An 18016-nucleotide genomic window follows, 5' to 3' on the forward strand; every position below is an offset into this window, starting at 1 on the left:
TTCTCATGAGTAGAGCAGGGTGATATCAGTGTCTGAAGCTTTCATGCGGCTGAGCTATGAGCAAGCATAGATGCGGTATCTACAAGTGATAGAAAGTCATGGATGACATTGTGGACTCAGAACAGGCTGCTAATCTGCCTCTCAGAGACTCAGTGGGGTGACATTCTGAGGTAGGCATATCAGCTAACTCTTGAAGGCTGCAGAAGGATGTTCAAGGCCACTTAGAGTCTCGGGGATGGCTTCTGTGGACTAAGCTACTCAGGAACAGAAGCCTTTGTGGATGAGCCATGACTCATGACAAACATGACTGCTTGTTATCTGCTTTCCATGTGTTTCTTGGGCAGTAGAAAATGGGCCTTTGTAGACCAGGTTGCTCAACATAGACTGCCCAGGAGCTTTCCAGGGGTGTGGGAAGGTAGGCAGAGACACCTGTATATTTCATAGAAGTGGATTGGCTAAGCTGATAGAAACAGTTATCTGGTTGCATCATAAACCCTAAGGTGGGCAGAATCCCAAGATGGCCCTGTGGAGCAGGAGTCAAATGGGAAGTACATAACATTGGGTTAGGCTCTTCTTTAGAGTAATTTGGTGGTGTAGTAAACAGGTTACCCAAACCTGGCTCCGGAACTGCAAAGGCTGTGGACTCTCCAACACCAAGCATGGTGTGAGAGAAGACTACTGGTTACCTTTTCTCTGCTAAGCAAAGCTCCTCTTAGTTAAGAGTTGGTCTTGAGAGATAGGAGGGTAGATGCTAGTCCCTTCTTTCTGAGGTCATCATGTGATCCCATGGTTCTGCAATATTTTTCCACATGTCACTTTATTCCAGCACCCCACGCAAACATGCTGGTGAAATAGTGTTGTTTTCCTTATACAGAGGGAAGGACATCAGATACGGCTCATTGGCCATCTTCTTGACAACACCTTCTCAGTAGAAATAGTAATTTATTTAGCTTGTTTTAAGCTGTGCCTACTGTAACCTCTAGGGTCATCACTAAAAAGCAGAGGAGAAAAAGGGATAGGGGCTAATAAATAATTTTTAACTGGTAAATATTCACTTAATTGAAAAGAATTTAAGAAATAGGAAATAAAGGATGGGAGAATATATAAGCAAATAAAATCAAATAGATGATAGACTTCATCCCAGCTATATTAGTAATTATAATAAATATAAATACTCCAGTTAAAACACCACTATTGTCAGGCTTAGTAAAAAAAATTCCAAAGACTTTCCTATATGAAATTTATAAAAAATAATTGTTTCCAGATGTGATAGTACACACCTGCTGTCTCAGTCAGTGTTCTTCTGCTGGAAAGAGACATGGCCACAGCAACTCTTATAAAAGAAAGCATTTAATTGTCATGACAGGGAGCGTGTCAGCACACAGGCAGACATGGTGCTGGTGAAGTAGTTGAGTGTTCTGTATCTGAATCCACAGGTATCAGGAAGAGAAAGAAACTCTGGGACTGGCTTGGGCTTTTGAAACCTCAAAGCCTATCCCGAGTTACACACCTCCTCCAACAAGGCCACACCTCCTAATCCCTCTCAAGTAGTGCCATTCCTTAGTGACCAAGCATGCAAATATATGAGCCTATGGAAGCCATTCTTATTCAAACCACCACCCCTGCAATCCTAGTACTCAGGAGGTGGAGTCAGGAGAATCCAAAATTCAAAGCTAGCCCGCCTGGGGTAGAACGGGAGGGGAGATCTTGACTCACAAAACCAAAATCCAAAACAACAACAAAAGATACACATGTAAACAAAACAAAACAAGCTCTCAGAAGTTAAAATAATAAATGGAGAAAGGATGTAAAGGCTTTGGTATGAGTTGCTTTTCCTTTTGCTGTGACAGGATATCCTAACACAAGCAACGTAAGGGACGAAGCATTTATTTTGGTTCCCAGTTTTAGGGTTCAGTTTACCATGGTGGGGAGGTCACAGTAAGAGGAGCTTGAGACAGTCAGGAGTCAGAGGACACTGAGCAGTTATGCTCAGCTAGCTTCTTCCTCTTTATATAACCAAGGAGCAAACCCAGGGAAAGTGGCCCACTCTTCTAGGGTGGGCCTTCCCATCTCAATTAAACCAATCAAGATAATCCCTCACAGGCATGCCCCAAAGCTAACCTAATCTCAAAGATCCCTCACAGATGTGTCTGCAGGCTTGTCTCCTAGGCAATTCCAGATCCTAACAACTTGATCATCAACACTTAACATTACACTCGAGAGTCTGGACAGACTCCCATTATTCAAAGAGTGATCACAGTACTAGTGTGGCTATGCTATTAGGAAAAGTAGACTTTAAAACCAGCAAAAGGATGAGAGGGTCAATTCAACAGATAAAACTACTACATTTTCACTCACTTGATAACCCAGCTTCAAAAACATACTAAAGCATGAATGAGATGATTACCACATTATTGTGTTTTGAGGCAACTGCCTAAAGACCATTAGTGGATTTACGACTGATATTTTTAACCACAGGTTTTTTACAATCCCCCCTGCTCCCTTGGCCAAAACAGACACTTGGCCAAAAGATGTGGGCATCCTTGCTCTGGAGGTCTACTTTCCAGCCCAGTATGTGGACCAAACGGACCTGGAGAAGTTCAACAACGTGGAAGCAGGGAAGTATACGGTGGGCTTGGGCCAGACCCGCATGGGCTTCTGTTCAGTCCAGGAAGACATCAACTCCCTGTGTCTGACCGTGGTGCAGAGGCTGATGGAGCGCACAAAGCTGCCATGGGATGCTGTGGGCCGCCTGGAAGTGGGCACCGAGACCATCATTGACAAGTCCAAGGCTGTCAAAACGGTGCTCATGGAACTCTTCCAGGATTCAGGCAACACTGACATCGAGGGCATCGACACCACCAATGCCTGCTACGGCGGCACCGCCTCCCTCTTCAATGCCGCCAACTGGATGGAGTCCAGCTACTGGGATGGTATGTGTTTCTAGGACGTTACAGGAGCATGGCTCTTAGAGTAGAGGCTGAGTCCTACGCTCTGCCTCTCAGCTCCCCGGAAGGCTTTACACTGGGAAGGGAAAGGTGATTTATCCATACAGCTCTCACCCAACAAAAACAGTGAGAATAGCCAGGTCGATGGGGGCAGCTTTGTGCAGCTGATCACGTGATGTGTTCATAGAGCCTTTCAGTTATTCTCTACAATATCAACTCGTTTAGAGTGGTTCTTCTATTTCAGTTAACCTAAACAAAAAGATCCCTCACGACATGCCCAGAGGTTGTCATGGTTGTTATAAATCTCATCAAGGTGACAAGTAAGATTAAATGCCACATGGACTGCAGAGGCCAAACTCCAAACCCAAATCCAACACATTTCTCCATGCTTAGTTCTCTTTTTTGCCTCCTAAGTCTCCGAAACAAAGATATCTGTACACAATTTCTATGGTAAGGGGTGGACACTGGTCAAAATGGGCTGAGAGACGCACAGGAGGGCCGGTGAACAGAGTATCTCTCTCCTCTGGAGCCTGCTTACGAAATGTGGGCTTTTGTTTAACACATTCACGTTGCTTTGTAGCTTACTTGCATCCTTCCCCAGAGTTACACTGGTGGGATACTGCCTGACAAGACGGCAAGGAAAAGTCCAAGAGAAAGAGTGTAAGATGAGAGCTGGATATCTAAGGTCACTCAGTCACTTAGTGTTCTATTGCTGGGAAGAGACACCACGGCCACAGCAAATCTTATAAAAGAAAGCATTTCACTGATCCTGGCTTACAGTTTCAGAGGTCTTAGCCCATTGCCGTCATGTCAGGAAGCATGGCAGCATGCAGACAAGACATAGTGCTGGAGAAGTAGCTGAAAGTTCTACATCCAGATCTGCAGGCAGCAAGAAGAAAGAGACATCGGGCCTGGCTTGAGTTTTTGAAACCTCAAAGCCCACCCCAAAGACACACCTCCTCCCAAAAGGCCACACCTCCTAATCCTCTCAAATAGTGTCATCCCCTGGTGACTAAGCATTCAGGCATACGAGCCTATAGGAGCCATTTTGATTCAAACCAACACATTTACTTCCTGGAGCTTCCAAGTTCTTGTTTACCTTTCTGCCTTTTGGGGCTGATGAAAGGATTGAATAAAGTAATGAATGGGAGTGTGAGGGACCTTGGGGGTCTCTGTGTTTACAGAGTTTGAAACTAGGCTAAAAAGCATTGAAAACTGTAGTGAATGCTAATTACAAAATTATTTGAAGGTTCTAATGTTGCTGTGGACCGTGGGAATATATAATCCAACATTCTTTCCTTTAAGTAAAGAGGCCAGGGCTGCAGAAAGGACTCAATGGTTAAAGTGCTTCCAGTGCAGGCGTGAGGCCTGGAGTTCGGATCCCAGATCCCAAGTCAAAGCTGGGTGGGCATGCACATGTACAAGAACAAAAAGAAGCTGGGCAGCAGTGGCTCACGACTTTAATCCCAGCACTTGGGAGGCAGAGGCAGGCAGATCTGTGAGTTCAAGGCCAGCCTGGTCTACAGAGAGTTCTAGGACAGCCAGGACTGCTTCACACAGAAACTCTGCCCCCCCCCCCTGAAAAAAAAACAAAAAACAAAAAACAAAAAACAAAAACCCAAAACAAACAAAGGAAGAACAAAAAGAAAAGAGACTAAATGATATAAAAATGGGGGGGGGCGCGGCACTGGAAAGACGACTCATTAGACGAAGGTGCTTCCTGCCAAGCCTGGTGATCTGAGTTGGGTCCCCAGACCTCACGAGGCGGAAGGAGAGAACTCTGACAAGTTGTCCTCTTGTCTCTTTTTCACTTGACTTTTATAAAGGAAGGAAAATAGATTTTTTAAAAACTTTATCATAAAAAAGTTGGAATTAAAAAGGCACACACTGAAATTAACCAGACTCAAAGGCTATTCAGCTCAGTGAACTTTTCTGTAGTTAGAATAGCCTCTCAGAACAGACATTGTAGATTTTATACTTTCACTGTTGAATGTACTTTACGCACTTACCCACCACCCAAACCAGAAACTCCATGACAGGTTTCAAACTAAAAACAGAATTAGCTTTATAACTCATGGCCGTGACCTGCATTCAGTCTTCCCCGTCCTTTCACACTTAGCCTTTCTTCTCTTTTCTGCATGTTGTTACTACCTACATGTGCATTTGTTTGCATATAGACAAATATTGACTACATTCCACATCTAAGGGAAAACATGGGTTTTTTTCCCTATCTTTCTGAGATTGTGTAACCTCACTTAATATTATACATTTTAAGTCCATCCATTTTCTTGCAAACTTTGTGACTTTGTTTTTCTTCAAAGCTGAATAATATTTTATGTATTGATTGATACATAGCTATTGATTCCAATTCTTTGCTATAGTGAATAAAGCAGCAATAAACATGGGTGCAAATATCTCTGTGGTAGGGTACAGAGATTTCTGGGTATATGGTCAGGGGTGGAATAGTTGGTAATATGGGAGTTCTATCTTCACTTTTTGAGAGATCTCCAAACTTATTTCCATGGCAGCTGTATTAATTTGAATCTCCATCAACATTGAATAAGTATTCCTCTCTCTCTCCATGAACTCTCCAGCGTTTGTTGATAGATTTATTGATGGTGGCCATTATGACTGGGGTGCTAAGGTGGCATCTCAATGTCATTTAATCTCACACCTACCTGATGGCTAGGGATACTGGACACTTTTAAAATAATTATTGGCCACTCATGCTTCCTTTTTATGTTTTTGAAAAGTGTCTATTGAGTTCATTCACTCGCTTGTTGACTGGGGGTTTGATTTCCTTGGTATTTAATTTCTGCAATTCTTGATATTGACCTACTGTCCGAAGCACAGCTGGCAAAGATTTTCTTCCAGGTTATGTGAACATTTTAGGTCATTTTTCTCTGACACAGCTTGTCTTTTTTTAATGAAACTTTTATAATGAAGGAAAATAGCTTTTTGTTGGTTATAAGTATTGTAAATACTCTTCAGTTTATCTTTTGGTTTTGTCTCTACCTGGAGGTTTGGTTTTTTTACAGCTAAATTTAAAGATCTTTTCCTAAGTGACTTCTAAGTTCATTTCTATAGTTTCTGAAATTTTCATATTGAGAATGAAAAAAAGATATACACAAAAAATGTTATTTTATTCTCCAATAACACACATGTACAGCATGAGGGGGACCCCACTACTTTTTTCTTGGGGTTTTTATAATTACTAAGAGGAGGGCCTTAGACTTCAGTGAATGTGAGTTAGAGTCTTGATCCTCAAAGCTTTATCTTTTTTTTTTTTTTTTTTTTTTTTTTTGGTTTTTCGAGACAGGGTTTCTCTGTGTTGCTTTGCGCCTTTCCTGGAGCTCACTTGGTAGCCCAGGCTGGCCTCGAACTCACAGAGATCCGCCTGCCTCTGCCTCCCGAGTGCTGGGATTAAAGGCGTGCGCCACCAACGCCCGGCTCAAAGCTTTATCTTATCATTTAATGTTTTAAGTTCTTTGAGCCTCGATTCCTTCCTTCTGTAAGGATCACTAGGGTGTGACTCAGTGGGAGAGTGCTTGCCTAACATGCCCTGCAGCGCTGCCGGAACACAAGGGTCTTACCGCTATCTACTCTATGTACCCATGGCTTAGGATTCAGTTTGAATGGGGTTTCATTTCAAAGTCTATAGCCACTAGGTCAGTGGTTCTCAGCCTTCCTAATGCTGCGACCCTTTAATACAGCTCCTCGTGTTGTGGTGACCCCCAACCTTAAAATTATTTTCATTGCTATTTCACAACTGTAATTTTGCTACTGTTATGAATCATAATATAAAATCTGTGTTTTCCAAAGGTCTTGGGCAACCCCTGTGAAAGAATCATTCATTCACAAAGGGGGCAAGACCCACAGGTTACAAACCACTGCATTAGCTGAATGCTCCAGGTAAATTTCTCTGGAGGCAGCGTCTTCAGCCTTGAATGTTGGTATAGCTACCTACCCCCGATGTCTTGTCCTTCTATGGGCCAGCAGGCATATGAACATGTGGGTACTGTAAGTTGATTGGTACAAACCAAAACTGTCTCCACAAGTACCAATTAACAAAGTTTTAGGTGAATTTAGAAATGGCATTCTGGCCAGACATGGTGGCACAAGCTTGTCATCAGCCACTTACTGATGCAGGAGGACCTTGAATTCGAGGCCAACCTGGGCTATGTAATGAGACCATGTCTCAAAAACACTGAAAACAGGTATGGAAACTGGTTCAGCAATTACAAGCACTTGTTCCTGCCGAGGACCTGGGTTCAGTTCCCGGTACCCACACGATGGCTCACAACCACCTATAATTCCAGTTCCAGAGTATTCAACCTCATCTTCTGACCTCTGTGGGAACCAGGCACACACATGGTTCAGACACATGCATGCAAACAAGACACTTATACACACAGACTTGAAATAAACAAATCTAAAAAATTAATGCTTAAACCCTAAAAGTGGAAACAAAGAAAATTTTGAAAAAATAAATAATCCTGGGGGTCAGCAATATGGCTCAGTAGGTAAAGGTGCTTGCCACCAAGTCCAATGACCTGAGGTCCTTCACCAGAACCCGGGTAGTAGAGACCTGACTCCCACAAGTTCTCTGACTTTCCTAAGTGTTGCACTGCCTTGTATTCATGCAAACATATATTCACTTAAAAAATTACATAAAAGGCCAGGAGGTGGTGGCTCACACCTTTAATCCCAGCACTTGGGAGCCAGAGGCAGGCAGATCTTTTTTAGTTCGAGGCCAGCCTGGACTACAAAGTCAGTGCCAGGACTGTTACACAGAGAAACCCTGTCTTGAAAAACCAATGAAAAACATTACATAAAAAAATTTAAATGTAATTTATACATATGATTCTGAGTGAGTGAGCATTCCATAGCTGAACACTGAGCATTGAACTTATGTTTCAAATATAAATGAATCACAGGTTTCATTAGCGTTTATGTGTGCTATTTTATTTTGTTTATTTTTGGTCCGGCTCCATCTATTTCCAGTGCATAAACTTGTGCTCGGCACACAGCAGACCCTATCTCTACTACTCTAGATTTGACAGTGATGTCATAACTGTCTGTCTTTACAGGTCGCTATGCCCTGGTGGTCTGTGGTGATATTGCCGTCTACCCAAGTGGTAACGCCCGGCCCACGGGTGGCGCTGGGGCCGTGGCAATGCTGATTGGGCCCAAGGCCCCTCTAGTCCTGGAGCAAGGTTTGTAACAGACGGTCCCGAGAGGCTGCGTGCGGTAGAGTCACATCATAGGTCCTAATCCTAAACTGTCATACACACGGCTCAGGGCTGGGGCATGGTGGTGCTCACTTCTGAAAATCCGGCGCGGGGAGTGGCTGCTTAGGGGGAAGAGAAAAGCCAGACACCGTGGTTTCATTGTGCGCTAGGATAACAGTGCATGGAGCGGGTCTGGCAGAGGAGGGAACCACGGTGAAAGAAGAGAGCCAGACATGAAGCGAGGCTTGGAGAACGCTGCCTTCTAGTCTCGTTTTCAAGGAGCCCACGAAGGTGTGGGGAGAGAAATCGAAATCCTTTCTCTGAAACTCCGTTTGACTGTGCGAGTGTTGAATAGGCGCTGACTTGGCGCTGACTTGGGCATATGGGCGGAACAAAGCTGGTCCCTGTTCACAGGGCCCCTCCCATCCTGTCTGCTTGAGGTGGCCGGTGGGAGGCAGTCCCCGACACCTTCTGTGCCGTTCCAGGGCTGAGGGGAACCCACATGGAGAACGCATATGACTTCTACAAACCCAACTTGGCCTCCGAGTACCCGCTGGTGGATGGGAAGCTCTCCATCCAGTGCTACTTTCGGGCTTTGGATCGATGCTACGCAGCCTACCGCAAGAAAATCCAGAATCAGTGGAAGCAAGGTATGGGGCTGGAGTAGGGATGGGGGCAGAAAGCCGGAGCTCTGCTCACGTGGCCAAGAGCCTTCCTTTATTTTTCCCTGTAGGGAATATTTAGTAATACTGTGGAACTAGTGAAAGAATGTGTAGTGGAGTGAATGAGAGAGCCTTACGTGAGTGTGCTGGAGTAGGAACTATCTCTCCGGGAAGCTTATCTTTCCGGGCAGCTGAGCCGCTTGGCATCATTCCATCTGGGAGAGTGGATCTCAGCAGCTCCTTGTCACACCACCTCTCGCCTTTACACTTTCTTTTCTAGCTGGCAACAATCAGCCTTTCACCCTCGATGATGTGCAGTATATGATCTTCCACACACCCTTTTGCAAGATGGTCCAGAAATCCCTGGCTCGGCTGATGCTCAGTGACTTCCTGTCATCCAGCAGTGACACACAGAGCAATTTATACAAGGGGCTGGAGGCCTTCAGGTGCGTCTTCTTTAAGTGGAGGCGTAGGCTTGCAGGGGGTGAGCGAGGAGGAGGCTCCCTCACACCTCAGATGTAGATTTCCCTCCTATGGGAAGCAGATGGCACACACACACACCCGCCCCCCAGCACAGCAGAAAGGATGCTAAGCCCTTCTTTCAGTAGAGGGGAGGGAAGGGGCAGGTCTGCACGGGCTCTCCGTGTATTAGGTGAGGACAGGAAGGTAGAGATTAAGAATGCAAACTAAGCAGGGTATGTGGTATGATTTGATTTCTAGTTTTCGAATGGACTACGCAAGTGTGGGTAGATGACATAACAAAGTGTGTGTAAACGCTACCTCCCTCAGATGACAGGAATGTTCCTTTGAGCTCTTCCGATGTTTAAGTATTGCAATGAAAACCATGCACCGAGTTTTCTCTCCGGCCGCGTTCCCGCCTTTTTCTCTGGACACCTCTCATGTGAACGTCTTGCTCTGCCTCACAGGAGTCTAAAGCTGGAAGAAACCTACACCAACAAGGATTTAGATAAGGCTCTTTTGAAGGCCTCTCTGGACATGTTCAACAAGAAGACCAAGGCCTCCCTTTATCTCTCCACCAACAATGGGAACATGTACACCTCGTCCCTCTATGGGTGCCTGGCCTCACTTCTCTCCCAGTGAGTACTGCTTCTCACCCACCTGCTGCTTCCCATTCATGAGCTGAGGGACCTACCAATTTCTGCTCCTTTCCTCATTTAAACTTTCGATTTGTTGAGAGGTAAACTTTTACAATAAAGGGAGAGAGAAAGGATGGATAGACAGGTTACACCTTGTCCCAGAGGTGGTTGGGGGGCAGGTTGGCTAGCTGTGTTGAGCTTCTCCAGTGTGAAGATGTATACTGGGGAATGTGTAAGAACTACCCAGGCAGTAAGAACATAGAATTTGTGGGCAGAGTTTTATCTCATCTATTTAAAAATCTCTATACTAATATAGCATGGTAGACTGGAGGCTAGCTTCAGATCCCACAACTAGGTTTAAGCCTATTTACCACTTATCTTGAAAATAACTCCCCAAACCTGTTTGAGCCTTACTTTCCTCATCTGTAAAATATATATATATATATATAAAACAATGCCTATTTTCTACACTTTGTTTCTATTCTTCGGTAATTTCATATAGTATAAAACGTATTTAGATTATACCCACCCTCCATCACCCACTGCAAGTCCTCTTGAACCACCATCTAGCTACCTCTTTTTTTATTTTATTTTTATATAACCCACTGAGTCCAGTTAGTGCCTCCTATATCACATGGGTATAGGGACATCCATTGGAGTATAAGCAATTCACCACGGGCCACAGCCCTGAAGAAAACTGACTCCCCTCCCTCAGCAGCCATCGACTACCAATGGCTCCTCATAAGCTCTTTCTCTACCCACGCAGGAGTCTTGATGACTTGAGCTTATGCAGGTAACCAGAGTTGCTGGGAGTTCAGGAGCGCAAAGGCCTAACATATCCAGGAGACACTATTTTGCAGCAGTCCAAGCCGACTTCTGGATCTTACAATCTTTCTTCTTCCTCTTCTGTGATGATGCCTGAGGGGTGTGTGTGTGTGTGTGTGTGTGTGTGTGTGTGTGTGTGTGATGTAGATGTATTCCCATCGGCGCAATAGTGACACAGTGTTATTGGAGTAACCAACAACTTTCTAATTGGATTTAAGGTCAGCTCCATAGGAGGGAACTAATGCCTGGTATTGTAAACCTGTGCCAGGAACCCACGGCTGGGTAGGTCATAGGCCCTGGAGGAGAACATACTATTACTTTACTAAATAGACACAGTATCAGACTGCCTTCTAAATACCTATCTTTATACTCATAGATTAGTTCACCTCTCACCTTGATCAGAGAGGCTTTTTTTTTTTTTTTTACATGAACAGTGATCAATACAGAGATTAACAACTGGCCACAGTACAGAGGATCATCGACTATGGAGTGTTTTCCACATTTTTAAGGAAAATTGCCTAAAAAAAATTACGATGTTCAGAAAGTGCTCAAATGCTAACTATTACTTTTACTGATTTTTCTGTTTTATGGTGTTTATAAGGAAATACTGCATATTATATGGAAAAGATACTTAGAGGTGAACTCAATCAAATTACTCATGGGGGAAAGCTGAGTCATAGGAAGGTGTGCTGGCAAATGCCTGTAATCCCAGAACTGTGGAGACCTAGGTAGAGGGACGGCAGAGTTCAAGGCCAGCCTGGGCTACATAGGTACATAGGCACCCCCCCCAAAAAAAACAAAACAAAACACATGCTGGACCGTTGCAGTTAACTTGTGAGCCCTGAGGGTGAGTCCACTGGTCTAATCGGGCTACCCCTGGAAGCATCTGCCCTCACAGTTCTCCCTTCATGTTTCGGGCTGTGGCTGCTCTCCTTCTGGAAAAGCTTCTTCTGGTTCCACATCTGGATTCTTCCAAAGGCCCCTCTTTGTGCAGAGTGCATGGAGCACATTTCTAGTTGCAGACGGTGGGCAGGGGTGAGACTGGACTGACACGTAGAAGCTTTATATGAAATGCAAACTACGATGCTGATGTGGAATTTTTTTTTTCCCACTTGCAGCCACTCTGCCCAAGAATTGGCTGGCTCCAGGATTGGTGCCTTCTCCTACGGCTCAGGCTTAGCAGCGAGTTTCTTCTCATTTCGAGTGTCCAAGGATGCTTCTCCAGGTGAGTCTCATCTTGTAGCAGGTACTCCTGAAACAGTGCCACCTGGTGAACAAAGCCACCCTGTGGTTCGCGGTGGCTGAGCTTGCTGTCTTGACAGAGTTAAGTTGTGATTAAGAGCAAAGAAAACTCCTGTGTAAGGTTATACATGGGAGCACTTCCTGGACTGTAGCAAAAGTAGATGCAAACAAACCTGTTAGACAGGTGATGTTAGACATTAAAGAGGTAATGGCGATTTGGCTTGGCTGCCTAAAGAGAAGTTGCTGGACCCGAGACATCCAATATCTGTTGACTGTGGTATGGTCAAGATCAGACATCTACGCTCCATGTCACAGACCCTGGCTGCCTATTAGCAGCAGTGACAATGACAACAAAAAGCTTTAACAATCTTTTTGTTTGTTTGTTTCTCGAGACAGGGTTTCTGTGTAGCTTTGCGCCTTTCCTGGATCTCACTCTGTAGACCAGGCTGGCCTCGAACTCACAGAGATCCGCCTGCCTCTGCCTCCCGAGCGCTGGGATTAAAGGCGTGTGCCACCACCGCCTGGCTTTTTTTTTTTTTTTTTTTTTTTTTTGATAACTATCTTGCTTTTGCTTCCCAGGTTCCGCTCTGGAGAACCTGGTATCTAGTGTGTCAGATCTACCCAAACGTCTAGACTCCCGGAGGCGCATGTCCCCTGAGGAATTTACAGACATAATGAACCAAAGAGAGCAATTCTACCACAAGGGTAAGACAGGGGGCAGGAAGAGAGAAGAAAGCAATTCACCCCAGATTCCATGTCAGTACCTGGGAACGGGGGGGGGGGGTTCATCAGACATCCAGGATGTAATGGGCCAGGGTCACATTTTTTTTTCTGAGATATGATTGAGAGAAGTGCTTATGAGGCAAGAACTTGAGCAACCTAGCCATTTTCACACACCCTCTTTCATGGCCATGCAGACCTCAAGTACCAAACCCAAGATGGCAGCTTCTCTGGCCCTTCTTCTATATGGTCCTGTCTTCTATGTAGTGTGTTAAAGGTGATTTACAGCCCCTGGCAGCACAGCCAGGAGTGCTTCACTGGAGTCTGTAGGCATTCCTATTACTGTGTTCTCCCCTGCACACCTCTTTTTAAAGATTGATTTAGGTATACAATGTTCTGCCAGAAGAGGGCGCCAGATCTCATTATAGATGGTTGTGGTTGCTGGGAATTGAACTCAGGACCTCTGAAAGAGCTGCCAGTGCTCTTAACCTCTGAGCCATCTCTCCAGCCCATCCTATGGCACTCTTTATAAGTACTGTGTCTTTTTCTTTGTCCCACAGTGAACTACTCACCACCTGGTGACACAGGCAACCTCTTCCCAGGTACTTGGTACCTGGAGCGAGTAGATGAGATGCATCGCCGCAAGTATGCCCGGCGCCCGGTCTAAAGGAGGCCAGTGAGTGTGCAGGGCTGGCCATGCAAAGGCCTCTGGGTAACAGATGCAGTTCTGAGCCTGGACTCACGTCAGAGAAGGCCATAGCTTAGGGGACGGTCAGGGGGAATTACAAGCTGTGAGCTCCAGAACATGGGTGGGAGGGGCCTCCGTCTTGGAAATCTGGACTGTGGAAGTCAGACCTCTTTGAGTAATTAAGTCTAGAAGCTTGAGAGAAACTAAATCAGAGCCGGCAGGACGGAGCAGACTGCAGCGGGAACTCTACAGCACATTGTTCCTGCACAATGAGATGGGTGACACAGATCAGTAGCTGGACCGGGATGGGAGGCAATTCCCAAGGGAGCTGGGTGGTCTGACTTCCTTGGCTGGAAGGAGCTTGCCAGGGCAGGGGCACTCGGGGGTGGGGAGGGGGGTTGGGGGGTGGGCAGCAGCAATGTGACAATTCTCAGGTCCCAAGATTCCTCCTGGGGAGAAACAGCGAAGCTTGGGGAATCATCGAGGATGAGTGCGGGGAGAGAAGAGAGTTGAGAAGAAGCGGACTGGGGAGAGGAGAAATGGAAGGATTCCTTATGACATTTCTTTAAGGAAAATCGAGGGTTCCGAACTGCAAGCTTGTGGTGATTCACGAGTGTAGATGTCTGCTGTGGTGTGTCGGCCCAACAGACAAGCAGTGTGCAAGTGCAAGACGCAATTTCTCTTACAGCCCCCAAATCTCAATGGATTTCCCGTGCTAGTTTAGTACATGAATGAGGAAGGAGGAAAAGGTGTAACTGGGGAAGGACAAGGAAGAGGAGAAGGAAAGATGTCCACCAACTCAGGAGAGGCACAGGCAGAGCACAGGTCAGGGCACTAACCACGGCGCCCAACCAATGAACAGTCACAAGTACATGGCCCCCTCTGTGAGGCTGCTCAAATGCTGGAGCCAAGATGTCAGGGGTGAGGCAAAGCAGTGGACGGGCCAAGGATGCAGGATGGGTGTGAGACGGTCCAGGTCAGTAAACAGGCTCACAAAGACTTCAGCCCTAGCAGGAAACTTGCTTGAAATATGGTTCTGAGGGGTAGGCGACTGGCAAGACAGGGCTGCTAAATCCATACAGCCAGTTGAGTCACGAGATGCAGAGAAATAATGGGCTGAGTATGATGACTCACACCTGTAATCACAGCGCTTAGGAAGCTGAGGCAGGAGAATCACATTTGAGGCCAGCCTGGGTTACATAGTGAGTTCCAGGCAAGCCAGGAGTACAGAGTGAGACCTTGTCTTAACAAATCCAAACCAAAAGAAAAAAAAAAAAAAAAGACAAGAGAGAAGTAGAGTTTTTGAAAGACGATTTCCAGCCCCAGTCCTTTCCTTCCTAAGAGCCTGGACAGGGTCATGCCACAAAGAAGGCACAGGGCTCCTGAGCTGTTTGCCCTGAATCAAGAGCACCAAGGCTGCTGGGCTGACTTGGAGAGTTTAGGTTGATATAGCAGTCCTTGGGGGTCACTGTTCCAGCCAACCCCCCTGATCTCTCATCAGCAGCAGAGCATGTGACAGGGACCTGCCTGTCCCTCAGTCTTGGCTTCTGCAGAACTAGTTAATAGGCTCCCTAGACGTGGTGGCTCAGAGCTGGGAAGGCAGCCAGCGTACCCGGATCTCATAGAACAGAGGGCTTATATGCATAACTATGTCTCTGGCAAGGGGCAAGACCTGGGGGCTAGGGAGCCAGGGTGAGGGGTAACCGAATCTGTTTCTCCTCTCTACAGATCCATGCCACAGTTCCTGGGGGGAGGGAACCTGAGCCCAGCTGCTGCCCAGTGTCTGCTTAAAATTCCACCCGCAGCTGTAAATAACGAATAGACAAAGTAGCCCCATAGGATCTGCTCCGAGGTGAAGGGCCGCCACCCTCAGTGGGTCCTTCGTGAGTATCCCTGCCACAGGCTCATGCTGCTGTGGACCAGGGCTCCCCTGTGAAGAGGGAGATGGAAGGAAGGAGGATCGCTGACCCCCAGTGGAAGCAGATCAGATGTCTTCTCCCACATCCAGACAGACCCACCATTTGTTACAACTTATTATCGGACTTCTCTGCTGTTATGTTTTATGCTCATTTCTTAAAAGTTTCCTAAGAATTTCTAAATTTTGTATCTTGTTCTAAAATAATATATGGCAATTAAAATGAGAGAAGAAATGATGTATATTTTCTAGAAGTCAAGACCTACTCAGAGTGCGGGGCACGCGTCTCATTACCCCAACCCTTCCATTCAGTCTAATTCCCCATAATTCTGTCCAATTCTGCCAAGTACTATGGCAGATACAAGAAAATAAAGTGACCTGGAGGTGTTTCCCCCACCCCCCACCCCCGCCTCACTTCTCTATCCTACAGACACCATATCCAGGCAGGCCCAGCAGGTGCTTGGTAAATCAACCCCCCTTGGCACATGTGGCCAGTGTTACCTACACCAAACATAAAAACAAAACCCGTAAGGTTGGCCAGGCATGGTCATGTATATCTGAAGTCTCAGCACTTGGGAGGCGGAGGAAGGGGTGAGTTCAGGGCCAGCTTGGGTTATGTGGGGAGATTTCATGAAGACAAAATGATGAGGCAGAGGTAGGGTACTCTTTGCCTTGGGTAAAGAGAACGTAGCTTTTCCAGGGTCCCCATGAAGCAGCAATGGTGTAGGGATGTGAGCACAGAGAACAAGAGGGGAGGAAAGTGGGGGAAGGGAGGGGTAGAAAGGACAAGGGCTTGTAGTCCTTCATTTTATTTTAGAACAAGTTTTGAAGAGAGGTTCTGTAGAGGGAAGCCAGCAGGCTGGGGAGCCTCGGGGACACAAAAGAAACGAGGTGACAACCATGTCACTCTGCCACCAGTAAACCCGGGCAAGGCCCAGGCTAAGCAGTTAACCCAGCGCCAGCCTACCCCTGCTCAGCCTCTCCTCAGCATGGGGCATGGGACCCTCAGCCAGAAGCTCCTGCAGGAAGGACCACGCTCCCTTTTAGATCACTGCAGTGACATCTGTCTGCAGGGAAGAGAAGTCAATGGTCACCCGGCTCAAGACAGGGACACGGAACCCATGAAGAGCTCTCCGCAGGGTCTGTCTTGGCAACCAAAGCTTCCCTTTGTCCCATCGCTGCCCCCCCCCCCCCCCGGCCTACCTCTACCAGGGGTCATATGGGTACAACTAGGACTGATCTCAAAGTGACAGTGTAGGGCTGGGAAGATGGCTTAGTAAGATTTAAGGCACCTGCTGACAATCCTGGTGGCCCAAGTCCCATCCCTGGGACTCACAGTAGCAGAGAACCAGCTCCTCCAAGGGTCCTCTTGTTACCAAACTTGGAGTCACAGCCTATACTACAAGAAACCAAGTGTAGACGCCTGTCCTCAAGAAGCCACAGGGGCACTGTGGCATGCATGCTCTACACCCCAATAAACTGTAATTTAAAATTGTGTCAAGGTGCTGGCCAAGTGAATAACTGCTGTCACCACACAGCGACTGAAGGCCCAACTAACTTCAGGTTACAAGCAGAGCACACTGGTCATCGCTATCCACCCATACCCCCAAGCCTGCCACCACCACCACACACACACACACACACACACACACACACACACACACACAGGTCCACACACACACACACACAGGTCCACACACACACACACACAGGTCCACACACACACAGGTCCCTCGCTCTTTTTCTCATCAGCCTTTATAGGGCCCGAAGAGGTCTCCCTTTGACTCTTCTGGGGTACTCTTCATTCAAACTGACACTCCAAGAGTCAGCATTTAAGGCCAACGATTGCCCTGACTCCCAGTCAACATATTCACGAGTGAAACTCCACTCTAAAGTTATAGGGAATGGACGCCGCAGGTAGAATATCATAGAGAGTGGCACTGATTGGGCAAACGCTTTCTTAAGCTCACAAGGTATGTCCAAAGGGACTTCCCAGGCGCCAACATCCTCTGCTCAAGCTACTTCCTCCTCAGACCCAGGAGAATCCCTATTCCCTGCAGCATATGACCTAAGTGTTTAGCCACGCCCCCAAGACCTCTGGGGCAGGACGGTCCACTTTGAATTCTCTGAAAGCAAGGCACCACTGAATCTTAAAGTTAATTCTAGATCCAGAGTGCAGCTAACTGGAGAGGCACTGCTTAGGATGAGTGAGTGATGCCTTAGGTTTGATATCCAGCAACAAGGGGGAAAAAAATCAATCCTTTTTTTCAATTTGTAGGGAGTCACATGCTACAAAGAAATGCTCTATACTCTCCCATATGACCTCCCCCCCCCCCAAGGTATTTCCAAGTCAGGGTCCAAGCATCCTAGCATGCACTCGCTTTGTCTGGAAACGGAAGCCATTTTCCCCTGCATGTTTAACTTCACCCACCTCTGTCTGCTTTCCAGCTGTGGGTGTGACCCCTCTGGGATACTCTTCATTCAAACTGAGTCCAGGAGTCAGCATTTTAGGCCAGCACAGCTATTTCTTTCCAATAAGAAAATGGGTGGTCTGATATCAGGATCCCCAGCACGTTGGACATCACTGGAGAGCGTGCCGAGAGGCTGCCTGCCTGCTCTGTGAAGCCTGTGTGCCCGCACATCACCCTTGTATTTATCCACTGAGCTCTCACTGCTGCGCTACAAAGC

At 46.6% G+C, this 18016-nt stretch overlaps 1 protein-coding gene across 2 annotated transcripts in view; it reads left to right on the top strand.

Annotated features, from left to right (window-relative positions):
- LOC114686258 (hydroxymethylglutaryl-CoA synthase, mitochondrial) overlaps positions 1-18016 on the top strand; it is a 172951-nt gene that overhangs the window by 9391 nt on the left and 145544 nt on the right. Inside the window, exons 2-10 of one of the 2 annotated variants that reach the window (XM_028860926.2) lie at positions 2479-2933; positions 8039-8164; positions 8665-8829; positions 9122-9287; positions 9768-9938; positions 11882-11988; positions 12585-12710; positions 13286-13401; positions 15142-15570. In XM_028860926.2, the coding sequence (XP_028716759.1) occupies positions 2479-2933; positions 8039-8164; positions 8665-8829; positions 9122-9287; positions 9768-9938; positions 11882-11988; positions 12585-12710; positions 13286-13392 (1423 nt within the window). In that variant the 3' untranslated portion in view covers positions 13393-13401; positions 15142-15570. Of the gene's footprint in view, positions 1-2478; positions 2934-8038; positions 8165-8664; positions 8830-9121; positions 9288-9767; positions 9939-11881; positions 11989-12584; positions 12711-13285; positions 13402-15141; positions 15571-18016 lie in introns of those variants that run through there. The other variant, XM_037206921.1, reaches the window with a different exon arrangement.

The sequence above is a fragment of the Peromyscus leucopus genome, chromosome 6 (genome assembly GCF_004664715.2).
Source record: "Peromyscus leucopus breed LL Stock chromosome 6, UCI_PerLeu_2.1, whole genome shotgun sequence".
NCBI lineage: Eukaryota > Metazoa > Chordata > Mammalia > Rodentia > Cricetidae > Peromyscus > Peromyscus leucopus.